At 43.9% G+C, this 27457-nt stretch overlaps 1 protein-coding gene across 2 annotated transcripts in view; it reads left to right on the plus strand.

The window, feature by feature from the left end:
• Positions 1-25336, plus strand: part of ZNF423 (zinc finger protein 423) — a 333930-nt gene extending 308594 nt beyond the window's left edge. For both annotated transcript variants that reach the window (XM_063141103.1, XM_063141104.1), the window contains one exon: positions 24629-25336. In XM_063141103.1, the coding sequence (XP_062997173.1) occupies positions 24629-24658 (30 nt within the window). In that variant the 3' untranslated portion in view covers positions 24659-25336. The remainder of the gene's footprint in view (positions 1-24628) is intronic.
• The last annotated feature ends 2121 nt before the right edge of the window (positions 25337-27457 follow it).

Genomic DNA, 27457 nt, shown 5'->3' on the forward strand with positions numbered 1-27457 from the left:
CTTTACATTGCCCATGTTCTATGGCTCTTCGAGGTAGGCATTACATCAGTGCCAGCCAGCATGGTCAGTGCTCAGGGAAGATGGGTGTTAGAAGTCAACAAACATCTGGAAGGCCACAAATTCCTCACACCTGTTTAACGGGAAGCTGAACCATTGGTCCATCTAGGCCAGTGTGATCTGCTCTGACGGTGGATCTCTGGTAGAGAAGGGTCTTTCCTATGACCTCCTACTTGGTCCTACTGATGGATGATGCCAGGGATTAGACCTGGGACCTTATGCATGCATTGCAGGTGCTCTACGGCTCAGCTCTGATCCCTTCCTTAGCTTGATCTGACCATTTTAAAATTGACAGCAGACTGGGCAGCTGTGCTAGCAGCAGTGGTTTGCATTCTCTGTCAAACCAGTAGATTTATAGTGCTTACATACGCAACACATACATGCTGTTCCTCAGTTTTTAAAGGTAAAATATGTTTCTTAAAAAAACCAAAAACCCAGCCTGGAAGCACAACTGAAAATAGAAACACTGGCTGCCATGCGATGCAGCTGTCTAGCACATCACAAACCGAGAGCAGGAGAATCTTAACAAACGCTAATGCCAGGGCCCCCCTGTTCTAACCACGTTCTAATTAGGAGGATATGTCTTAAGCGAGCAAGTTATGTCCCATGCTGCTGTGGAAGTCCAAAAGGTATCACTGTAGATGTGCTTTGTGACTAGGAAAGCCAATAGTGGCACTGCTGCTGGTCTCTTCAGCCAAGGCTAGCTTTTTACTACCATTACTAGGTGTTGCTACATGCTAGGGCTGCCAGTTGTGCACATCCACCCACTTTTAGAAATGTAAGGTGTTTGGGGACCTCCTTTGACTCTAAAGTCCTTCTTACTTGACCTATGATGAAAGAAAAGTAAAAAAATAAGTAAAACAGTGCAGATATTCTAATACTGGCATTCATTTAAAAAACACCTCTACATTTCTGATCAAAGGAAACCATTAATATGCCAGTCTTTAAAGAGTTGCCTTTTTGTTCTGCAGGTGAATTCTCCTGCGAGATCTGCTTGCAAGGCCTTTGTTCTGAGCTATCTGTTCACTCACACTTTTGCAAAAATCTATCTGAAATAGCCTGCAAAGGTGTTGAAATTGCTTTGAAATGCCATCTCAGGTCCTGCAAAGGCATATTATGAGAAGATGTCAGGAAGGCACTTTGGAACGTTTTTCTCTGCTACCTAATTGGCTGATGAAGAGGCTGAGCTGTGTTGCAAAGTGTCAGATCCAGGTGTACCTGTTGGCAAATAACATTGTTTAGGAAATATCCATGAAAATTGGCATAAGCCAAGTCAGAATATCTGATTTCAAAGCAAGAAGGGTTTGCCATAGCATAATGGCTAAAAGTGTGGTCTGCATCTTTAGTTCAAATCTTACCTTGTCCTCAATTTCACATGCTGTACGTAGAGAGGCTACCGTGGTCTCAGCCTCCCCTCACCCGCTACAGTCTGTGCTATGAGGCTAATAATATTGACCTACTTTACATGATAGTTGCAAAAATTATGTGGAAGCACGTTATATACTTGGAGTTGCTAAATAGGGTTGTTATTGTTATGATTAGCTCTGGACATTTTGCTATAGGGCTGAAACGGTTGTCCCTCATGCCAGAGTGTCGTCTGGTGCAATATTCCAGAATGCGGACTTCTCCATCAACGTATAACATCGCCACTATTTTTTGAAATACTTGCCTGGAATTTCCACACCATTCCAGAGAAACCCTGTTTCAATTTTGCATCGAAGATGCAGCAAAGGCCTATTGCTTAGACATAGAGCACATGCAATGGATGCAGAAGGTCCCAAGTTCAGTCTAAGACACCTCCGGATGCTGCTGCTGTCGTTTTAAAAGGATCAGGTAGTAGGTGACGGGAAACCTCTCTGCCAGAGACTTACTTCTGTTTCGACAGTACTGGACTAGGTGGATCCAATGAATAAGGCAGCTCCCTTAATTCCTAAAAGAGCGGAAGGGCAGGCACAAACTAAATGAGACAGTCCCACTTCATTCTGCCATTACGGCTAAACCAGCTCGCGAAAGCTGCCGCCTGGCGTGGTTGTGTCATTGTGCTCTCTTCATTTGCTGCCGCCAGAGCAAAAACTAGGTTCCTTGTCCAGACATAACAACCCGTGCCTGAGTGTTTTCACAGGAACCGTCTAGATCATTAAATATAATAGGTCTCAGCTGCAGTTTTGATCACTGAAGCATGCACACAATTCATCACCGCAAATTAGGTATGTCTTCGTAACTTATCTTTCTGCTATTTGCCGGCACTTTTGGTGAGCTGAAACTGAGATTGTCAGCGCCCGTAGAAATACCATTTCAGATCATTCGTTCATTCATTCATATATATATATGAATGAACAAGGATTCACTAATAACAAAAATATGGAGCATTCTGTGATCCTTTTTTTCCCAGCGTCTTGCAAATCTAGCAGTCTTAGCAGTGGAGATCCCTGGCCACATTCATTATTTATCCATTTTAGTGAATTTCTTGTCTGCAGTAAAGAGAGAGATGTACGCTCCAACGTCTCATTCTGTTTGTGCCAGCAGCAGTACTACAACGCCCCCCTTTTAAAAAAAAATAAAACCTAAAGCAACCTTTGTTCGAAACCATTAGGCAGACCATTTTATCTGATTGGAGTTTAGGTTGGTCTGACTTGCTGAAATGCTGTTTGTTCTTTAAAAGAGCTCAAATTGACCTTTAGAGGGGGAAAAGGTGTTTAGTTTTGGGGAAAATGGAACAGGCAGTGTCCCCTTCAGTCTACTTAAAATAGGAATTGATATTCTCAGAATGCTCAGGTATTGAAACGTTACAGATGCTATGCAGAGACGCTTTCAAATGTTCCGTCAGCGACCTCGGGATCTTGGTTGAAGGATGCGGCAAACATATTTATAATAAATTCAATTCAATAATGTGGTGGCAGAGCTGCATTGGAACTACTGTGTTCACCCATTCAGCAGTGCAGAGTTCTTTCTTTGGGATGTCTGTGCTGGGTGGCTGCGATGAGCCAATGTGTGTGAAAGCAGTGGCCATATGGGGCCATTTAAAGGAGAGCTGAGCAGACTTCAAGTTTTACAGATTTCCTAGGATTCTTCTTTTACTAGACGCTCAAGATCCACCCATCAGATGCAGGTGCAAGAGACATACCCTTAGAACCATAGAACAGGATGCCTTGAACAAATTCTGAGTCTAGGAATTTGTGCTCAGTACCAAATGTGAACTGAGCTCACAGTCCTTTCACAAAAAATGCCCACATCTGGTTAATCCAAGTATTCTTCAGCAACCTAATTTAGGTCTAGGGTATGGGAAATCGTTTTGTTGTGTTATTGTGAAACAGTTGGGACTTAGAAGCCTTTGCCTCAGGGTGGATAGAAATTGATGATTTTGTTAAAAACACATTTTAAAAAAACACCAAACAAACTGTTTTTTTAAAGTAGATTTTTTAAATTTTAATCATTTTTTATTTTTAGAAAATATAAATAAAACACCAAATTTCTTTCTTACTTGAAATGAAGGTTACAGTTAAATTTCATTATAAATATGCTAAACCTACGCTTGCAATCTCCTAAAAATGAAGTTACTTCCAATCAACTTCCCCCTATCTCTCTGCCCTGCAAAGGTAATCATACAGAGCGACGAAAGTGGTCTCTGGGTCAAAACTGAAATGGACCCCCAATTGAATTGGATCCAGAACGTCCCTCTTGTCCAAAAGTGCCTTGAGTTGGTTCTCCAGGGACTCCTAGAGAGGCCCTTCCCATTACCGCTACCTGATTCTTTTAACTGGAAATGCTGGAGATTGAAACTGGAGCAATCTCCGTGCAAAGTGTGAGCTCTGTCACTGAGCGAGGGCCACTTTCAAAGCTCCTACAAGGTTGATGCTCGAAACATGGAGCAAACTCCACTTTTCACACTGAGGAGGGCAGTTAAAGATCTCATTGCTTGTGTGTCTAGCTCCCACGGCAGGCAGCAGTGTCAGTGTTATTGACCCTTCAGCCCTTGCTCAAATCAGAAGGTGGTTAAAAATTAATTCCTGAACAAAGCCACGATGTGTAAACCAGCCCTTATTTCAAGTGGGGACAACCTGGCAATTCTATTTCAGTCTGTTTTAGTGGTCAGTTAGCCTAAGAGCAGACTGTCCTGTTAACACCAATTTCTCTTCTCTTGCCTCCAAGCTGATTGAACTACTGGCCTGATTTTATTTAATTTAGGCAAGATGAGGAGATGGTTGATCTGAGCCAAGATTCCTAATTGAAAGGATTTCTGGGGTTATGGGGAAGATGATATATGGCTGTCTTAAAGTGAAAGGGACAGAATATTCTAGAATATATCCCCCGTGATACTGCAGGAAGAAGATAAACACCTCAGCCTCTATTGTGGCTAAATCCCTGTGGGACTGAGAGGAGGAATTCTTTTCAGTGGCCATATATTTTTAACTCTGTGTATGATGCATATTGCCAGATATTTACATCCTGCATTTCTCACTGTCTCTCACCATTTGACTCCCTCGATACAATCATTCAGATTAATGCAACAGCATGTCTTTTAAAAAGCTGTCACCCCCAGATTGTAAGCAGGCACCAGCATTTGGTATTTTAAAATTGTAGTTACTTGCATACAAGCCTGAAATTTACAGTAAGGAGGAATAAGCCCTCAGACAGTTTGCAGAAAAGAGATGTGGGCCATTCACAAATTTAAACTCCTTTATTTTGGTTTGAACTCTCATCTAAAAAATTACTTAGGGTGAACATACACATTAATTCTACTGTAGATGATGATTTATCACCTTATCTTGTTTGGCTCCCAGCTTTGGTGTAACTGTCTGGTGTGAGGAGTAGGGCCAGTGTCATGAGTGGGCCTGGTTGGGCACCTGCCGAGGGCCCATAACCCAGGAGGGGCCATGGACCTGCTCCTCCTCTTCACCACTTGCTTGTTCAACTGCCTCTTGTTTTGGACCAGACAACATTGGTGGTGAGAAGGAAGTGCAGTAGATGCCACTGCTTGCTGTCTCACTTCCTGCCAAGCAAACAAGTGGTAGTAATGATGAGGAAGAGGATGAGGAATAATAGCAGCTAGTGATAATGTCAGTCAGAAAGTGGACTCACTAAAGGAGGGGTTCTATTGAGGGTGTCTTGCCCAGACCCCCTCAAAAACCCGGAATCAGCACTCACGAAGGGAAACCATGATTGTTAAGGACACTGTTTTGGTTATCAATGATCTGGAGGTAGGGCGTAATCAGAGGATCCTGGGTAAATCCTCCGGGTCAATTAGAAATTTGAAAATTGGAAATGATGGATAAGCATCCCTGAAAAACAACTTGCCCACCAACATCACTTTTCCTCTGCAATGTGCAACAAAAAGACAACCGCCCAGAGAGCTTCAGCTATTGGGCGGTATTAAAATGTAATAAATAAATAAATAAATAAACCTAGTTGAAGGTGCTCTCTGTTTGTGAGGGTGGAAGGTTCAAGAGGCCTGACCAGTATCCTGTGTGAACTGAGAGTGCATTCTAAGGTACACCCCACAAAAGACTGGGACACTTAGGGTTTCTTCAGCAGACACAGTGTAATGGAAAATGGAACATTTTGAAAGACAGTCTAGATCTGATGTTGGGACCTCTTTGTTTAAGAGCCTTTCTACATGACACTTTTATTATGTGTTCATGATTCCTCACTCACGCTAGTTTGCAGGTCCTTTACACAATGTTGTTATCCTCCAGAGCTTCTCCCGTGTTATGTAACTATTTTAGCATTTGTTTTCCCCCCCCAATGAGGGAAATCTGGTATATTTCGGAATGGCGGAATGAAGTCTCCTATATTTATACTATTGTGCTGTACCACAGTGCCACCTAGTGGTTGTGTAATGTGAACCACCCAGAGAGCTCCGGCTATTGGGCGGTATAGAAATGCAATAAATAAATAAATAAATAAATGGCAGAGAAAGAAAATTTCGGTAGTGGGGGATTTGTAACAGAGCTGATCTTAATCCCACAAAGAATCCGGAAGCAGAAGCCTTGGTAAAGGTGTGGGTTAAAAGCCAGATGTAGAGAAATCCTAAATCTTAGCTTCCCCAATCGACATAAATTGGGGTACAAGGATCTGATCTTTAGAGCAAAAGCGCCTCCCAGATATGAGAAGCAGTACTCTCTCTATACTTGACTCATTTTCCAAGTGGTTGTCTCCCAGCAAAGCTTAATTCCATTATCAGAGCTTGGTTCGAGCAGACCTAAGTTTGAATGAACCAGCCTGCTGCTATCCTGGTTAACCCAGCACAGAAACTTCTGTGTTAAGTGAGCGAACCCTATTAGCACAATGCTAATAGAGCGTTTGAGTCTCCAGTGCCTCATTTTTGCAGGCCAAACCAGCGCAGAAAGCTGAAGAGATCCACTTTTGTTCAACCCGCAGCCGTGGAAAATTTAAATGCCATTATCGGTACTCTCACATTTAATCAATGCGTTATATCGCCTTTTCTCATGCACTAGGGGATGTGGGTGTTTTGAGGGTACCTTGTCGTCCGCATGTCCCAAGCGGGTGATTCGCCACCTTCTCGGTAGCTGCTCCAAGGCTCTGGAACTCCCTTCCCAGGGAGGCCAGGCTGGCTCCCTCTGTGCTACACTTTCGGAGGCAGGCAAAAACGTTTTTGTTTCAGCAGGCTTTTGGAACTATACTGGACCTGTATTAATGTATTGGATCTCCCACCACCACCACCATTTTAACCTGGTTTTTTTTAAAAAAATTAACATGTTTTTAATTTTACTGTAGGTTTAATTCTATTTTAACTTTTATAATTTATATTTATATGTTTTAATTGTAGATCTTTTAATCTTGTAAACCGCCTTGAGTCCCAGTACTGGGGAGAAGGCAGGATATAAATAAATAAACAAATAAATAAATAAATAAATAAAAGACACCAGAACTTTCAGTACTGCATAAAGAGTTCTAACTTTTCTTTCTAGCGTTGCGTCTCAATGCTGTGGTGCTCCTCTAAAGGGCATTCTTTTCCAAGGGCTAAAAACCTGAGTCGGGGTTTCAGATGTGTCGGCCCTAAGCTGGCAGACCTCATCTCTTGTCACTTCGATGTGAGACAGCTGGAGTTTGCATCCCAGGCTCCGTCTTCTTCCAAGGCTGTCAAGACAGAGCTATAGAAATCAGCCTCCGAATCCCACCATGTGAGGCTCTCAAAAGCACGGCGGCGGCGGCAGCAGCGCTCTGGCATTGCTTTGCTCAATAGCAGATGTGATTAAAGGAAGCCCACGCTGGCCTCAGAGAAGATCCTTCCTTGCCCTTGTTTGGATGGATGGTGGCAGCAGCAGCCAAAGGACTCTTGAGCGCAAACAGGAGAGCTCAGATAGGGTCAGCCAGAACAAAAGAAGAGGGCATAGTTTAAAAATAATAAAAAAAAAGGTTTCGGAGGCTTATTTTTTTAAAAAAAATAATAAAGTCAAATAAGAGAGAGAAAAACACCCTGTAGATCTCTACTTAGAAACTGCACTGACTACACACTGCATGAGCTGGTAAAGCATTTCTGTGATATAATCCCTTTTATAGGGGGTTATAATTTGATTTAATCTTATTTCTAAGGGGTTAGTGCTAACACTTTTGTGGGCTTAGAGCTGGCTACTTTTTAAAGAAAAAGCCGCATGGGGGCTCCAATCCAAGTTGGGATTAGAGCAGGTGGGAAGAGGGTTTATTATTCCTTTTGTCTCTGCCCCATTTCTCTACCAAATTCCCCGTCCCTCAAGCTGCTGTTCTCAGTGCAAATAGCACCATCACAAGGGAATAGTGGTCCAGCGTCCTGTCTCCCGTGGTGGCGAACCAGATGCCTCTGGGAAACCCACCAGTGGCCCCCAGCAACTGTTTTTTTGAGAAATGCTAACTCTGCACCTGAAGATGTACACATAGCCACCAGGTCTAGGGGCGTTCCCTCCTTGATGTACTTGCTGCATGGTGTGGCATATTCTCCCCTAGACCTGAGCTACATTTACCTTGGATAAACCTTGGCTGAGCTTTGTCGTATTATTTTTGTTACATGTGGCTAGAATGATGGGGAGTCTGCGTTTCCCTACTAAAAACGCCCCACTTGGGGCCACCGTGCCCCACTTCTCTATGGTAAACAACAATAAATGCTTGTGAATGGTCCCTAAGACTTGCCTACTGTGGGACGTAGTAACAGCTGCACTGGTGCAACGTAGCAAAGACGCTCAGCTGCGTATTGTAATGAAGTCATGGTGGCCTTGCAAGCGGAAAACGCTGGCCCAAATTCAAGGGACAGATGGAATGGGAAGCTGCAGAATTCAAATTAATTAACCAATGTGACACCGTATCTCATGGCTTAAATAAGGATTAGGGGTGCTTTGCTGCAAAAAGTCATTGTCCCCCATTTGGTGCTAGAGCAGTTGTTTAGTATTCATGCTCTGATGCGCCAGAAAATGCAGATTGTATCTAGATTATGTTTTGTATTAATAGTCCACTTTCCAGCTATACAGCCGTGTTCTTTGCCTTCCTATGCTCATTATTTTCTGGTTAACTTGGTTTATTTATCTTTTACTGTATCTCACTCTGAGTTTCTATATATTGAATATCATCTTAATTCCAGCTTGGGCATCATCTGAAGTATAATTCCTATGGATAGTGGTTAACTAGGTCGCTTTTATAGTGCGAATGGACTTTTTGATTTTGCCTTGGCAAGCACTTAAGGGTGGCTTTCCGTTTATTGTACTTTCAATACAAGTTCAAGGCCACGTCTTATTTAGAAACACCCGTCCAAATGTGCAGTTTATGATTACATTCCATTGAAACTGCTGTTTGGTGGGTTTTGTTTTTGTCTTGTTCTTTCTGAGCGGTAGGTTGATGAAATCAGATGTTTCCTTTCCCTTGTAGCATACTGTCAGCACTCATATGGACAGCTGGGGATGGAGATGTAGTAAATTAATGTGTAAATCCACCCCAACGTGGCTGGATTTTCTGGAAGTAGAATTTTATTTAATTCATGCTTTTAGGACTGTTGCAAGTTGGTGTTTTGCAAGGGATCGTGTGCGTGGGGAAGGAGGGAGGTAATAATCCAGAACTTCTTCGCAGACACGTGTACAATACTCCTGAGCCCTGGGAGTAGTAGGCCTCTGCTCATTGAACCTAGAATCTCAGCACTCTGGCATTATCGTGCAATTGCCCTACAGTGCTGCCTGCTTTGATTCAGGGCTAGGTGAGAAGGAAGCTGTTCATCTAGCCCTGAACCTAAGCGGTACAGCATGAATTGGGGTGGGTTATCTTTACTCCCTTGTGATCCCAGTTCTGCTTTACTGTATTATTAGGCTGTAAATAAACCAGCAAAGCTGTGGTCCAGAAAAAACCTGTTGTCAAATGCAGTTGCTAACAAAGTTTAGAGGAAAGTAGTTGCTCCCAAGCAAAACAATTCTCATTTAGATTAGTTTCATAGATAAAAATAATAATCCTTGACATTTGCTTGGGATGTTTTGCCTTAGTGCTTGAGAGGTGGACATGGATACATGGAAGTCTAGGAAGGAAGGAAGAAAAGGTGACATCATTGAAGCCCTGTTGCGAGAAAAAGTTAATTTAATGGGTGCACGTTTCAGATTGCAACCCTATTTGGGAGTAATTCTATGGAGCTCAGTGGACTTATAGTTCTCTCTCCAAAGGAGACACAAATAGGATATGCTGTCAGTGTGAACCTTCTAAATCTAAAATCAGACCACTGAGCTTTTCTTAGAAGAGTAGCTACTATTGGCCTGAAATATTACCTCGAGGAAGGGGAATTTCCTCGGAAATGCAGCAGGATTTGGCTACCTTGCCATTTATGAATAATAAATATTCTTTGCCTCTATTACCTTCTTTAACAACATTTAATTCAAAGTTGCTTGTAGTTTGGAGGCTGATGTCTTACCTTGCTAGAAGCTGACCCAACTATCACATTATAGTTCGCGCCTGAATATCCATGCATGTCAGGATGGATGCAACTAAATACAATGTGTTCAGTAGTCTGCGCCAGCGCATCAGAGATCAGAAGCCAGCCCTGTTGTGTGTGGAACTATTTCTTACAACCAGGGCAAGGAGGCAGCTCTTCGACAACTTCCCAAGAAGACTGTGGACTTGTCCAAGTTGAGGGCAAGAGGCCAACTATTGTCAACCAAAGCAGGATGCCTGCTGGGATTCTCAGTTCTCTCTTTCCCCACCCTACACTCCGGATAAACAAAAACTCGATGGAAATGATGTGTGCACAAGTGTCAAAGATTTCTAAAAATATTCCCTTGTCATGTGCTTTGGACAGGGGTGATTAAATTTGGGAGCTTTTGCTCCTTTTGCATTTTAGGGGGAAATGCAACGTTCATTCTTGAGTTTATTTTGATCCTTGGCATGGGGCACTGAAGAGTACAAATTGCAGACAGGTTGATGAAGATCCACCTTCGCAAATAAAATTCTCAGGAGTCCACCATCTCTCGAGACTGGGTATTATTAGTTGCCTTGTTTCAATGGGTGCTTGAGTGAATCATAGTGTGTTTACAGATATATTTTCTCCCCTTCTCTCTCTCTCTAGCAGAAAACTTCTGGTTATCTCTTAATAATGTATTCTCTAGTGCTTCTTTTTTTATTTCCAAAGTGCTGTGCTAAGGCAATATTCCCAGGGGCTTTGCTTTACTTTTCTTCACAACAGCATTTTATCTAGTGGCTTTAAAATAATAAAATAAATAGGGAGCACACAGCTCTTGCAATGCAATTCTTAATGGAGTCTCTGAGACAATGCCAGCCTTAGCTCTGTATTTGCAGAGGATCCTCTCAAATTATTTTCCTGCTCACCTATCCTGGGGTTCAAGGAGATAGGAAAGAAAAATGGACAGCTATGCTGATGGGACTTCAAACCATTGCCACAGTGCCGTAACTTGTTCCACGTATTGGAGTTTAGATGCCCAAGTGGAACTCCCTATTCTTTTCGAAGTTGGAGGGGCCATAGGTCGGTTGAGAAGGTTCTGTAGAAGGACCAGTTTCAGCTCCCAGCATCTCGATGGGGCAGGAAAATATTCTGCCTGAAATATTGTGAGCCAATGTTGGTCATTGTCAACCGTACTGGGCTAGATGGACCAGTGGTCTGACTATGAGAATAAGGTAGCTTGCTATGGCCCAAAGCAAATCTTTGTGTATATGGCTTTGCTTCTCTCCTCACTCCCACTGGAATGAATGGAGCATCACACAAGAGATCCATGACCACATTAGAGAACATAACACATCTCTAGGTGGAGGTAGAGCATTGCAGTCTCAACAGTGAAATCCTTCTTTCGGCCATTGATATCAGTGGGGTGTGGGTTACTTAGTAGTATAAGGTTATTTTGCTGTTGGATCAAGTTCAGCTCAGGGGCGTCCATGACAATACCCAAATCCAGGCCTAGAAGTGTATGTTCCAAGTCTGGGAGATCAGTTGCTGGAATCTTCTCAGGAGCCAGAATAGGAGTCGATTTGAAGTGGCACCTGAAATGAAGTAGGCAGAAGGCCTTATTGACCAGGCTGAATGTCAGGCTCCTAATGTTGACATTAGACCTGACCAATTCAGAGGCTTCACAGAGACAGATATATTTTTTTGCACTTGAAGACGTAGCCTACCTGGGGCCTGAGTGTACTCTGCAATCTTTGAATCTCTCTGAAGTTTTCCATTATTCAACCTGTTCTCAACTTCAGGTCAAAAGTCCCTAGAAATATTGAGTGACATTGAAAATAGCCTTTTCCTCTGGTCCTTTTGCGCTCTTCCCATCTTATTCAGCCAATCGAGTTCTCGCTTGCTATCCACTTGCTGCCTCTGTCATCCCTCTCTTCCATCCCCCTTGTCATGGACGTGGCATAACGACAGCGGCATTGCACATGTATCTATTTCTCTCTTCAGCTGAGATCCCACTGAACAGCTGTTCAGCAGTAAGCAGGTGATAGAGCTGCCACACCTGTCCTCTTTCTTCTCCATCCCACTGCTACAGAAGAACATTGAGCTAATTAGCTCCGAGCAGCTTGGACTTTGGCATATTCTAAAATGTGTCAAATTATCACTTAATTTCGTGATCACAACACTGTAACTGAGGAGTGCTGAGAACGGAGACACAGATCGACTTGGGGGATAAAATAAGATAAAAACTTAACTTGAATGGTAGAGGTCTTTTCAGAAGAGTGATTCCCCTGTTCTCCCCTGGATTGATTACTTGGGTCCAAAGGCAGGTGTGAGTGGGACCTGGGCAAGGTGCCCTCCTGATGGGCCCTCTAAAACATGTTGGGGCAGAAGGGGAGGGGTTGTGTCAGTCAAAACAGGTGCTCCCTAAACCTGGCACTACGAAGAAAACTGCTAGGTGAGGCAGCTACTGCTGCCATCTTCATTATTCCCAGTGCCTCTAGGCCCACGACCCTGACACACTGTAGTGCGGGCCAGAGACATTGGGGATAATGAAATGGTGGCAGTAGCTGCAGACATCTAAACAATAACATAAAAGGAGGTTGGTGTTAGCTGTGGCAGGCCCTTGGGGCTGACAAACTCCAAAATTTGCCATGCAATGTTGGGTGCTGTCGTCGTACCTGGGTTTAACTTCAGCTATCTGTCGCTCTGCTCTCACTGCTCAATAGTCCTTCCCGTAGCTGTGTGAAATATAGGTGCTTGCTTCTCTGGGAGTGTGTGGGGCAGTTACTCAGGGGTTAAAAAGCCATTATTTCAAGAAGGTTCAACTAGTAGAACTTGATACGATTCAGGATGCTGTCTGGTCTAAATTTAAGAGCACTGCTTTGCATGTTGTGAATCATCCATGGCTCCCCACCCACCCCTTTTGTTAAGTGTATAATAATGCTATAAACTATGGGTGGAATTTTGAACCAAATGTTCGAATTCCAGCTTTGATTCGAGGGCCATCGGACATGTCATTTGGTAGCAAACCCAGGTCAGCCATTGAATGTCTACATGGTAAGGAGTCACATTCAATGCCAGTCCTCTGTTGTACGTACCTGTATGAAACAAGCATTTCTTCCACAAAATGTGCAAAAGGGGGGAATCCTGTGGAGAACTGATCACCTTCCAACCTGTTAGAATGGAAGTGCCCTATGAACGTCCCTTCGCCTCTCTCACCAGGCTTGCAAAAGATTGTAATATAGTACTCGTATCCTCTTTGATTTCCGGCATAGATCAGATTCACACGTACCGTTTGTACTATTTTACTTGCCCTGTAAGGAGGTCTGTTGGTTTAGATGCTGTTTTCATTGTGTTTTTATTGCATTTGAATGTGTTGTATTGTTTCAATCTATTTTAAACTGTTTTTGTAAGCTGCCTTGAGTGGCATTTTTGGTAGAAAAGCAGGATATAAATCCAATTAATTAATTAAATAACTGTTTCAGTAAAGGATGAGGACTAATCGGTAGACTCAAAGGGTTGAAAGAAAAAACATTTCAAGGAAGGATTTGAAGCACGAGAGAGAGGGCTTGGGAGTTAATGAAAGAATGAGATTCTCATTTGCATCAACCCAGTACATTAATGTTGGAATCAAATGGTCACATTTCCTGCCAGGTGTTAAGATTGGAAGTCCATTGGTTAGTAGGAGTGGTGTGTTTTTGTAGAGCATCTAGTTCTGATTTGTTATAAACACTTTTGTTGTTGTTGTTTATTAAAACCACAGAGATATTTTTTTTTAGTTTATTTCCTCCTCTGCTTCAAGGTTTGCTAAAAGTAAGGCTTTGTGTTTTCGAAGCATATAATGTAATGGTTGGAAAAGAAAACCGGGTAAATGACATAATTCTTGGCAAATAGCGAACTAGACAGATAAGTAGCCACACTTACGCGTTACCTGGAACAACTGGACTGGGAATTAGTGCCCGGATTTAGGAGAAGCTTTGGTTACCCACTATCAGTTTTAATGAAGTGTGCTGACTAAATTGGATTTGGAGTACTCATTGAAATCCGTTTATGGCACGCTCTTGAGTACATTTACCGTTTTGTCAGAAGTGTATGCTAGCGAGCATATGAGTCTTTAAGACAGGCCATCTGTTAGTGTTAGGCCCTTGGATAATTGTCAAACCATTCTAAAAATAAGCATATATACAAACTGCCCAAGAGTGCAAAGGTGATTCCCTTTCCCCCCCAATTTTCTCTCGCGTGGAAAAGAGAAAAATAGCAAAGTACAATGAGAGGTCATTCTGCTCTCCCAGCCCCTTCAGAAATGCTTTTTGGATTTGCAACCACAACGTGTGCGCGTGCGCACACACACACACCAGCCGGTTGTCACATCTCAAGGTTCGGATTAGCACAGTCCCAATCGAAGACTCGGGGGCGGGGGTAGTGTTCCCCTAGAGGAAGCCATAACAAAAGCTGTATTGGCTGATGCAAGTACCTTCCCATCTCCCCCAGCTGAATAATCTCTTTATTAAAATCCAAGACACAAAAGATCCTGATCTTTAGTGATGGGTTGCCTGTAATTGCATTAAACAAAAAGAAATATAATGGGTAAAATTTACAATTAAAGAAACACGCAGTGCCCATTTGTCAGAGAGCCTTTGATTCCTTCCAAGTTCTGGATGCTAGTTTTAAAAAACAGGTGTATTTCCTATGGATCTTGCCAGTTGGTTGGTATTGTGAAGAAGGGCAGCCCCTTCCCAATCTGCAAAAGTGTCAGGCAGCCTCCCCCATCCTAGTGCCCTTCAGATGTATTGGCCATGCTGGTTGGGGATGGGGGAAGTTGTAGTTCAACACATCTGGAAGACACCAGGTTGGAGAAAGCTGGTGGAAGTGATGTGTAATGAAAAAACGGTAAGGAGAGCAATTCATAGACTGTGAAGTTAGACGTAGAGGAGACTCCCTGGGTAGGAAAAATATAGTGGTTAATGGGTATGACCTTCCCAGATGTCACCGGGTCGCTTCAGCAAAACCACTGGAACCAATACGCCCCATTTCTATGTTGCCACCTGCGGCTACAGTGACTTTCATTTGTTGCAGCCTGTTGTGCTGGACAGAAAGGTTGATGATGTCCTCTTTAAGGCCTGCTTACAAGGAAGAGATGAACGGGCAAGAGATTTTTATATGCATTTACTCGTAGCTATCCAAATATGCCTACTTTCTGTGGATGAGCCTGTTAAACTTGATGCTGGCTGTTTTATTTTATTTTATTTATTTATTTATTACATTTCTATACCGCCCAATAGCCGGAGCTCTCTGGGCGGTTCACAAATGTTTATTATGTGGCTCTAGTGTGAATGATTAAAGGGGAAACTTCTGCCCCTTTTGAACAATGCCCAGCCTGTGACAGGAAAATGGTGCAAACTCGAGATTGCCAAAGTTCCCCGAAAACCCATCTTGAAGCTCGTTCTGACTCAAGTCCACGTTAGATTGTGAGCTTCGCTTCCCCCTTTTCGCATGAAAACCCTTGCATATTTCCTTGCAGATTTATGAAAATCCTGCATATTTCCCCGAATGTATGCATCAGTTGTGCGCATCTTTGAAATGTATGCATTCTTCTCTCATTGATTAAAGCGTATTTGTGCACATTTGTCAAAAGTACGCATTTTTTCATGCACATTTTCCAAATGTACGCATGCTGTTGAATGCGTTTTGTTTTTAGACCGCGAATCACACTGCAAGCTATGTATGCATTTCGGCAGCAGATTGTGTCCAAGTCCATGTTTGATCCAGAAGATACAAACTGGGTGAATTTGGATCAAAAATGAAGGGAAACAAATTTCTCTACTCTGTGATTGCTGCGTAGATGCATTGTGAATTTTATTCTCGGGCATTGGGGAGAGACCATAGCTCATTGGTAAGAGTGCATGTTTTGAAGGTCCCAGTTTTAATCTGCGGCATCTCCAGATAAAGGAGTCAGGTAGATGAGAACATTCTTTTCTGAGAGCCTGGCTACTGGCTACCAGTCACAATGACAATGCTGCATTAGATGGACAAATATCCATTTGTGCAATCTTTAAATCATATATAGAAACAGTGGCCAAAATTCAAAGGACCACACAGCTGGTGCGGCTTGCCCAAGGGGACTTTAGGCTTGTGTTTCCTGAACAGCAGCCCATCGAAGGTAAATTGCAGTTGAAACAGAGAACACTTTCAAAATTTTTGAATCATGGCCCATGTTCACCCAAGTTTAACAACTCCTTTAAGAGTTTTCCTCCCTGGGAAACTTTGGAATAGTCTCCCATGACTTCACAGAATAGGACTCCCCTGGTGAAAAATGTACATAGGGTGTTTCAAATCAGGTAGGTGAGTTAGGCACATGCTCTAAACCTTCTTGCAGAAGAACTGAGCACTTTTCATCTCTGTTCATGTGAATGCAGCCTCAGTTGAACCTTGTTCCATGATCTAGATTCCAAGATCTCAAAACAAACTGCAAAACCCCACCTGGTACACAGAAGTTGCGTAACAGATGCAAAGCATCATCATCAAATGGATGTGTTATGGCCTCAAAATATCGTCCCTTCCCTCTCAGTAGCATTTTAATTCCCCCCCACCTGTTCCTGTTTTAGAATCCCTCCGTGTAATTTACTGGCAGGGTCTCTATCCATGCCAGCTTTCTAGCTTTGCTTTAAAAAAAACAACTTGTTTTAGGGTTCCTGCTTGCCCACCCAACTCCTACCAGTGTTTCCTTACCTTGGTCTCAATGTCCTCTTAAAATCTACTGACTTTATTGCTGTTCTGAAGGCAGAGTGTTAGTGCCATAGACGTGCCTTTGTTGCAATAAGTTTAGAAGAAAGCATTTGTTCTTAAAGGTGGTCTTCTCAACACAAACATATGTGTTGAATTCCCATACGAGGCTACATTGCAGTGGGTGACTGACTGGCATAATGCATTTTACAAGCCACTGTTCACTCTGTTTGAATCTTGGATGTGCAGGCATAGCTATAAAAGAGAGGTGGATTCAGCCAACCAGTACTCTCTGAAACACACACTCTGCGGTGTCTGTAACCACGTGTAGCAATTGTAATGTCACTGAGGATCATAATTACCTGTCTCGGAATATGAAATTAAGCTTGCTCATAATGCTCAGGTGCATTATGAACTGGGCGCTATTTATACCCAAAGAGCTTTTTTCTGGTTTGGATTGTAATCTGAGCCAGTGCGCCTCCGACCCTGGCAACTTGAATACTGTACAGCAGTGGCTCAGGGACCAGAGAGCCTGGGAAATGTAGTTTTCCCAGGGTACCTGACCCCTTAGTATAGAATCAGATGCTCTCGTAACAGCATGTTTCAGGGCTGCTTGTATCTAGAACACTCCTGTACATGAGGTCATTCGGAGCACAACTGGTTCCAAATTTCAGACTTGAGCTGGGGTGGGAGAGGGAAATAGCTCAGTTTTCCAACCCTAGTTCTAAATTGATCCGAAGAGAATTTGCCCCTGATCCATGCGGTTAATTCTAGACTCGCCAGCACTCTGCTTCTTCAGATGTTTGAGGTAGCGATGCCGGGCTTCTCCAAAACCATGTGTCCCGAGGCCCTAGACTATCACAACCACGCAGTTACAGGACCTTGCAGTTAGCTTTTAAGCAGCAATAAGAGAGGGGCCTGTTTGGCTGATTCCACATGATTTACTTTCCCAATTCCTGGATTCTTTTGGCCAAGCAAGAGCTCCAATGTGCGTCTTCGGTCCCATGTGCAGGTAACACAACCAAGAAGATGGCATTTGAATGAATAGTTCCCCCTGCAATGTTCATCATGATGACATCATGAGGAACACTGACTGACACTCACCCACAAGCTGCAAGGGTATTTGCTTGCAAGTAAATCCGTTTATAAGCATCCCAGCCCGCTTCTTGATAGGGTTACATACTTGCAAGTGATTCTTGTGTGGCACTTGGCATGTGTGACCTACAAGCCTGCAGAACAGTGCAGGAGTGTTCCAGGACAAGGAATTGATGGCTTGCCCCCCAGCTTGTCCTGCCACCCCACTGCCACCCCCAGACCCACTGGGGTGGCAGTGAGGTCAAAGCCTTGGGAAGCTTGAATGCTGCGTTCTTTTGCTACATTCCACTCACTGCCCTTTGTCCCTTTTCTGTAAAAGGAGCGATAGCTTCTGTTTTAATTGAAGCCATGCGCACGCATGTTCCTGTCATGAGAAAATGCATGTTTAATCACACAACCTCATGTCTGCTTTTAAAACCAGAGGTAAGCAGCCACAGAAAACTGACATTGCACTTCATCTTTAGGATTATTTATTTATTTAAGGATTTTTATGCTGCCATTCAGCCAAAAAAGGCTCTCACGGCAGCTTACAAAAGTATTTCTTGACAGTCCCTGCCCACAGGCTTACAATCTAAAAGACATGACACAAAAGGAAAGGGGATTGGGAGGGAGGAGGAGGAGGGGGGAAAGGAAAGGAAATTCAGGCACTACAATTTTAGTTGGAAAGTTCAGCAGTTACAGGTGACAGCAGGAGGGAGGGGGCTCTCAGCTGGAGCTGGACCCAGGCACGGTGGAGAGGTGCCTGGCTGCTGCTTCCTCCCTCACTGGCGGCCTCTGCAGAGACAGTTGGTAGCAGGAGGGAGGGGGCTCTCATTCATAGGAGCTTACACTTTCGTAGCTTCGGCTACCTTTGCTTTATGCAGATGTACGGCTGTTCTGCTTGATGTCATGGTGATGGGGGATGTTTTGCATTTTTGCTAGATGTGATTATCTGGGATACCACCCGCAGGGCTCCCTCCAAGAACAACATGATTTACCTCTGGTTTTATTTATGGTGAACATCCCTCCAAACCCTTAGGGGACCGATGGGTGGCGTGGCAATCTGTCGGGGGCCCTTAGGGAGGTAAAGAGTGACCTCACTTTTGAATCGCTGTTGAATTTCAGGGCAATCAGTCTGCATCTCTGCCCGGCCTCTTGCTTACAAAAGCAGCGGGCTCTTTGTATTAGATGTGTGCAGAAGGTATTATTAACCCATGTTGGAGGAGAGAGGGTTCACAAGGAGAGCTTCATTATCAGATTGAGAGCCACATACCATTCCCTTATTGACCTGCCTGGCGTAATCAATGCAGCAGGCGCACAGGTTGGAAATCACGTTCTCGGCCTGTAGACCGTACGCCTTGCCGCTAGTGCTGATTGTGCATTATCTTTTAAATGACACTGCCTAAATAAGTATGGATCCGCTGAGCGCCAACAGTCCTTGCCTTCAGTTGGAGATTGCTAAACCTTTTTGCATTTTTCTTCTTGTTTTTCAAAAAACTAATAATGTTGGTAGTCAGGTTCATGGAAGAAATTGCAATTAAAGGCTTGGTAGAAATGCCATGGCATAGAAAGAGATGCATAAATATAAAACAGTTTTGTTGTGCTTCTGAGACAGACTGGTTTATTGTGCCTTGAGGTGCACGAAGGGGATTGGGAGGAGAATGCAAATACGTGCAAGGTGGTTAAAATGAGTTGACTGGAGGATGTGCGTAAAGCGCAGCGGTAGTGCACATGCACATGAAGGCAGGGAGCGTGTCCGCAGGCAGACTGCCTAAATGGGCAGTTGCTTACACGACTGCATCAACATTCGCAGTTCCCAAGAAATGTTGGGAAATGTATACAAATGGCAGGTTAAACAGGATTTCTTGCACCACCCAGTTGTAACAACACAGGAGGCTGCTCTGATCGGCAGCAGCTGTCCAGCAGAAATCTTTCATATCACCTGCTGTCTGATGTTTTTAACTGGAAATGCCAGAGGTTGAAGCCAGGACCTTCTGCATGCAAAGCAGATGCTGTACCACTGAGTCGGTGGTCCTTTCCACAACATGGGGCAGTATCCAACTGGGTCGTTCCATTTGCGCAACTGACGTTGTGCCGGCAGAAAGTAGCTTCTGAACTATGTGCAAGAGAAGAATCCAAGTAAAGGTACAGTTGTGCAAGCGTGGTTGCCCAAACGGTTTTTCATTCTGCTTGTGCAACTAGTTGTGCAACTGCCTACACCCATTGTGCAACCTGTGCGTTGTGCAATTGCTCTGCAGTCCCTTGTGAAACCGGCTGTGGAATTGCATGGAGTCTGAGGATATGCATGCCCTGTGGAAGATATTATTGGACCTTTTCAGCACCAACGTTAGGGGAGTTGGGTATTTATTGCAGCAAGCTTGCGATGGGCAGTCATGGGAAGGCATAAAGAGTCCCCCCCCACACTCAGATCCCTACTTATCAGCCAAAACATTTATTCAATTGAAAGTGCTAATCATTTCAGAACTACAGCATTACCAACTGTCCCTTTATTATTTATTTAGCATAGTGACTCTAAAGTCAGCCTATCCAGCCAAATTAAGTGTTCTCTCCATGATGTCTGCAGGTTTTGTCATCCCTCGTCCCTTCTTAAAATGTATATCTATCATATTATGTTTCCAAAAGCCCTTTTCAATTGATTTAACATCTGCATTCGTTTACTTGCATTGTTCCCACCCTGAGCAGTTAGAAACATTTGTAGCATATAATTTTGAGTTAGTACCCCGTCTCCTGAACAGCGCATGGCATTGCATAGGTCATTACACCATAAAGGTGTTAAATATTTACATAGTCAATACTGTGAAACACAGGACAGGCTTTTTGCAGTGGTTATGTTGACTCATCTAATGAACAGTTTCATCAAGACTTTCTCAAACGCCTGCAGAAGAGGGTTGTGTGGTATCCCCTATATTTGCAGCGCCTGTCAATGCAATTCTAATTATTAGAAAACAACATGAAGCAGCATTTTGAAGGTATCGTATTTAGGGCAAGCCATAGCTAGCAATCTCTGCTAACACATGTAATAATTGGAGACTGTCATCTGAGGCTGGTTATCTCAGAGTAACATCTGCGATAACCCTCTATAAAGAACAAGCTATTGCTGGGTGGTGTGTGTGTGTGTGTGTGTGAGAGAGAGAGAGAGAGAGAGAGAGAGAGAGATTTAGAGAGAGAGACTTACAGGTTACTGTGAGCAGTTGGTGTGCCACAGCTAGCGATGTTGCGGGTACCTGACTGGGTCCGGGAGTCCAACGGACTCCTCCAAATCCGCAACCCCCCAGAACCAGTTGGGTGCCCATGGTGCATTTGCAGGCCTGTGGGATCAAGCACCCATGCGGCCTAGTGAGCATCCAGCAGCCGTCCGCCCTCGTCTGTGGCCTCTGTTGTGTGTGACCACGGCCACTATTTCTGCAGTGGGGGAAATTCCGTGATTTCCAGAGCCTCCATTGTTGTGTACAATGGACGCTCCAGGTGACAGCGTACAGGCTTGTGTTGTTGTACGCTCACTGAGACAGAACAGAAGCTCACGCTGAGCCACAAGCAGGGGCGGCAGAGTGAGCGTCCGACAAATCAGATGCGGGTGAGTTCGACCATCCCTAGCCACAACATAGTAGTGCCACAATTGAATCCTGTTTCCTATGATGCACCAACTTCCTCATCTCTCTCCTTCCCAACCTCTTCTCTTCATTATAATATACTAGCCCCCAACCTGGTGTCTTCCAGATGTGTTGGAGTACAACCCCCATAATCCCACAGCCCCTCTCTTTTGGTCCCCCGTCAGCAGACGATGGCCTTCTCTTTTAGAAAGTCCTTCAGGTTGCTGATCGCCAGCTGCTGGCTTTTAATCGGTAGTTGCTCTTGCCTTCGTGTATCGTTTCATCTGCTCTTGTTTTTCATATGTTTGTTTTTCTACTAAATGGATATGTTGTTATTATTAGCCATCTAAGGGAGCAAAGCTGTGTTCTCTAGGGCGGCAGCTGAGGGACTCATGGCTGCTGCGGACAGTGGTCTCTTTTCCCTGGGCTGAGAAGAAGGTCCAATTTCAGAAGCCTCCCCAGCACTGTGGCAGACAGATCTGCTGTCACTGCTGTGCCCAGTGGGGCAGGAAACAGGGCATTCCTGGGGCATGTTAATTATTTATTATTTACAATATTTACCGCTCCATATCTAAAATGTTGTGCCATGGCAGGAGACATGAGTATCTGCAGGGTCCTAATTCCCTTGTATGCCCCCCTACACACACATATACCAGTCCTGGAGCTGACATAATGTAGTCCCTCCCACTGCAGTCAATGGGAGTGGGGAAAAAGGTGAAAAAGAAGCAGAAAAGATAAAGCCACCCTGCCCCACCCTTGCTGCAGAACATAATATTGTGAACCACCGAGAGATTTTATTATATTCAGTGGGATATAAATGTCTCAAAGAAATACTAGATAAACTTCAGGTATGGCAGAGCAACTGTCAGGGATTCAGACTGCCTTCCCCCCTCAAAATAGGAATTGCTCTATCAAGCGCCTAACGCAGAAAGGTGGGGTATAAATTTAATAAGTGGTGGCATTAATTATCTTGATAGGGATTGTTAAAATTCTGCGCCCATGGTAAGCTGTGGCGTTTAAATGTCTGCGGTAAATCATGAGCGAGACCTACAACACCATTTTTGATAGAAGTGCCCTTGCTATTTAGAAGCTCCAAGTTCAGTTGGCGTTTTCTCGCTTCCAGGTTTTAGTTTCAAAAGGTCTTGCTGCATGTGTGTGAGCGTGTGTTTTCCAAATGGCACAGCTTTCTGCCTTTCCCTTCACCTTTTGTCATGTGGTGTGCGAAAGAATGAGCATCATTATGTAGAGTTTGATAGGAAACCCACTGGCCACAATACCGCTAGTAACTTTGACACGATTTAGAAACTCCACAGCACTTCTGACACCTGGTGGTCACTCTGGGTAAGCGCACAGTTCAGCGACTATTGTACCAAGGATTTAAATGGGGTCACTGCTACCTCTGGAGACCAGGCCTGCAAATGGAACCTCCATTAGTTAAATGTTGTCACCAGACAATTTTCATTAGACCGATATCATCTCAATAATAAAGGATTCAGGAGGGGGTTCCTTCTGCTCTTCTTCTGGTACAAAGAATAACTTTGGCTTGCTTAGGAGGAAGTAAAGGATTTGTGGGAAGTTAAATATATTTGTAGGAAGTTAAGACGGCCATGGAAGGGCTATAATTCAGCTTTGCAAAGAGATATTTCAAGTCAAATAATTAGGATTGTGGGGGAATTTTGTTAGGGGACTTCTTCTTATGCAGGCAAATATTACAAGGGGAAATCTAGCAACCTATCACGAAATGTAAGAGGAGATGGGTGAAAGATGAAATGGCAGAGAGGCTCCGATCAAAAGTGTACAAAAGTCCCTCTTAGAATGAATTTGACTTTATTCGTGTTGACTAACTTGTTCCATTGAGTCCAGTGGGACTTTAGCACACTTCATTTTCTCTGAATCAGGCTCACGACCTCCAGTTCATGGGAGTGGCTTCTACTCATACAGACCAAAATTGGCACCCATGTTTAGGCTCAGGCAGAACCCCTGCCGCGTTGAAACCAAGAGAAGGAGCACTGACCGGTCACTCATTCCATGCCACAAGATCAGTATGAGATAACGTCCTTCCACGGGTCATGCTGAATCTCTGAGAAAAGATCTCAGCCTAAAAGTGCTGGAGGAGTCGTAGGCCAGGGCACAAAGGCTGCGTGACTGGCAAGCGATCTCCAGTACTTCCAGGAGCTGGATATTCCAGACACTGTCCCTGAGGTGCCTGTAACTCTGAGACACGACTTCCGTTAGCATTAGACTGAATATGCAACTTCTGTACAGCATTAGGATTTATTTAGCCTCTTGGCAAATGACAGACAGGATGTCTGAACTTTAATGTCTCCCTCGAGGGGGTTGGTTGCAGCTCCCTTTATGGAAGGATGAAAACTAATTGCAAAAGTTGTGCGGTAAATGTCTTCCTTTCACCAGGATTAAACCACTGAGCGACACAGCCACCCAGCCTCTCCATTAACCCCTTTCTGCTGTGAAATGCCTAGCAGCCCCAACGCCGCATCCTATTTGTAAAAGGAGCATTCACAGTTCCTTTCTGTCCCCTGATGTGGGCACAGTATTTTCAGTTTCACTCTGCTACAAACTAGGGGCTGGGCTGGGCTGTTGTTCTCCCTTGGTGGTAGGAAGCCAGCTGCAGCTGGATGTGCCACTGGAGAGGTGTATCGACACTTCTTGTCCTGCCACGAGGCCACGGAAGCCAGGGTACTTGAGCCACACCAGGCTTGGGTACGGGCCGGAGCGCGGCAACTGGTGCTTCAGTTTCCAAAGTACTCCTCCAACTGTCAAGTGTACGCATCGCAATCTGGCGACTCTTTCTGCCAAGACTTTCTGTCGGCACCGAGTGAGAATAGCAGAGCTATGGCAAAGAGAGGGTGGGTGTCCCTGGGCGACAGCGAATATTGTTTAATTGTTACAGTGAAGGAAGTCCCAGACGGCAGGGCTTCCATGCCGAGTGTTACCACTTTGCTCGGATGGAGAGAAATCCTCACGGCGCTACTTGGCTAGCTGAATTTCGTTTCGTTGTGTTTCTTTTCTTCCTTCCCTTTTTGTTTTCCTTCCTTAAGTTCATGCCAGCATTAACAGATCTATCGGTACAAAGCAAATGTGTCACATTGGCAGCTGTTACTTAGGAGCATTTTCTCTCTCTCTCTTTCTCTCTCCCCCCCCCAACTCTTTATTGCATTTTGTTCTGTAATAATTGCAAAGCTTTTATGTTGAGTTCCGCATAAATGCGACTGAGTAGGAGGGTTACGGGCTTGCTTTCTATTATTCTGCCCCTCACGCACGTCTCCTTTTCCCCATCTTTTTCCAGAACCACACGTTGAGCCAGCACGCTCAGTGAGCCCCTGGCACTACAGGACACCTCTCTGCAGAAGACTTGGCGTAATCTCAGTGGGGAGGACCATTTGAACATTACATCCAATCAAAGTGTCATTTGCAACCCAGATGTAAAACTCTAATGATTTGGCCATGAGGCGCTGCTATTATAAGCAGCTGGAAATGAATATTAATGGAAGAGATTAAAAGTATTCCATGCGCAGTATTTTTTATTGTCCTGCTTGAGCTTAGTGTACTTTAAAGCTTCTGCTTCTGACTGAATTTATAGTTGCTAGATAGGAATCTGCTTTGATGCTCTTGCCCTTTGTTGCTTCTTGTATTATACGGATATAGTTCAAGATTTAGAAGTGATCCCCCCCTTTTCTTTCATTTTTTTTCTTTTCTTCCCTGTTTAACTGCTTTTTAATTGCAATTTTAGGTAATTGTGTGTCGTGATGTGATGACTTGGCTATTGTCTGATTTTATTTTATTTTTTACACTTTTTGGGTTTTTTTTAAAAAACAATTAAAGACTAATGCTTTGATTGGATTTGCCAGTTCACCGGACAGTGATTAAAACAAAAACAAAAAAAACCCTGTGTAATGAATATCATCGGTTTTCAGTGCAACTGGATGGTCTGCTGTATAAATGTGACTTAATCTGATTGCATTAACTAATACAGTTCAATAAAGGGAATACATTGGACGAGTGTTGGAGTCTCAATCCATCTACTGTGTGGTTTGGCAAGGTGGAAGTGCAACATGGTTAGTGAGATTTTCTTATCCCTAACCCAACACCAGCTTTCTCCAAACTGGTGCCTTCCAGATGTGTTGGACTGCAAGTCTCATAGTTCCTAACCAACACAGCCAATGACCATGCTGCCTGAGAATTATGGGAGTTGCAGTTCAACACATCTGGCAGGCATGAGGTTGGGAAAGGCTGCCCTACTTTCCGTTAGGACATACACGTTCATAGTGAGGAAGAGGAGGCTGATGAAATGAGCTGGCCCAGGTTTTGAGAATTCCACCATTTCAGGGAGTTGGACGGACTAGTCTACTGATTCTAATCCCTGACATCACATATAGGAATGGTTTTACATAAGAATGTAAGAAGAGCCCTGCTGGATCAGACCAAGGGTCCATCTAGTCCTGCACTCTGTTCACACAAGGCCGAACAGCGGTCAAAACAAGCAGGACACATCGCAACAGCACCCTCCCACCCACATTCCCCAGCAACTGTGTATATCGGCGTACTGCCTATATTGTAGCCCATGGAAACAAATCGGTGTAGCAAGCAGTGTCTTTAGTATTTGAGAAGGTACATAAAACTTACTCTAAAGCAGGGATGAGCAATTTGTGACCCTCTATGCATTATTATTTTTTGGCCTACAACTCCCATCCCTCACCATTGGTTGTGTTGGCCAGGGTTGATGGGAATTGTAGGCCAAAACAGCTGAAAGGTTTCAAGTTGCCCACCCCTATTTTAAAGGCTTATGGTCAATATCCAAGAATTGAGAGCCTTTTTTGGCTGAATGGCAGCATAAAAATGCTTAAATAATAAATAAATAAATAAATAAATCCTGCAAAATTCTGAACATTCTTTGTATGGGGACTGCCACAGACAAAAAGGTGGAACCTCATGACTAAATGAGAGTTCTTTAAAAACCCTGGGCAGTAGTGAACAAATGGTGGCAAGTGAGCATCCTGGGTCCTGTCTGCTGAGCTAAACAACCCAGATATGCTCCATCCCTGGCTTGTCTGTGATCTCCAAATCTGAAATTATGGGTTGTTGGGGAAGAGACAACTCAGTTAGAACACATGGTTTGTTGATGGGTTCTAACCCTAGGTTGTGGGTTTGGACATTGCGGATGACAATCCATGGACACATCATCCCTGGGTAGTTTAGTTTTACCCGGTTGCAGTAGAAATGAGCGTACAGCGAGAACCAACATGCTCCCTCGCTCCTGCTTCCTTCACAACAACCAGAGGTTTAAAGAATCATGCTTTGTTGCGACATGAGAACCAGGTCAATGTTTGGAATAATGTCTTAAGATTCTCTAAACAGATTCTCCCGAAAGGAACATAAGCAAAGCCATGCAGGATCAGACCAAGGGTCCATCTAGCCCAGCACTCTGTTCACACAGTGAGCACCCAGTTGCTGACAAGAGACCCACAAGCAGGACACACTGCAGCAGCACCCTCCCATCCCATGTTCCCCTGATTCTAATACTGGAGGTAGCACATAGCCATCAGGACTAGTAGCCATTGATAGCCTTCTCCTCCAGGAATGTATCCAAACCCTTTTTAAAGCCATCCAAATTGGTAGCCATCACCACACCACACTACAGAAAAGTGGTTTTCAAAGTACAACAGTTACAATTAGCGATCAGGTATACTCTCCTCAGCTCAGGTGAGAACCAGCTTAGCATTTTATACATTTTTAAAGTGTGCATCCAAAAAATAAAATAAAAAATCAGTTTCCAAGACTTCTTCCCCAGCTCGTAATGTTGGCATGTGTGCACTGATGGTTCCACACATGTGTGTCTTTTTAGCTTATCCTCAGGGAATTGTAGCTGCCAGCACTAGCCATGGCTGACATCAACTGGAAATTCAGTGGCCCACTGCGAGACTAGAACAGAGACACCCAGGAACAAGAGTGGATTTATGATATGAACAAAAGGTTTGTAAGAACAATCGGAAGAACTGACCCAAATAAAGCAAAGATGCTTGACAAATAAAAGATTACTTGGTTAGGTGGCCAGACAATAGCTACAGACAAGAGTTTCATTTGAAGAGTTGATACAGAAGGAAACTGGCTTTGTAGT

This window comes from Elgaria multicarinata, chromosome 14 (genome assembly GCF_023053635.1).
Source record: "Elgaria multicarinata webbii isolate HBS135686 ecotype San Diego chromosome 14, rElgMul1.1.pri, whole genome shotgun sequence".
Lineage (NCBI taxonomy): Eukaryota > Metazoa > Chordata > Lepidosauria > Squamata > Anguidae > Elgaria > Elgaria multicarinata.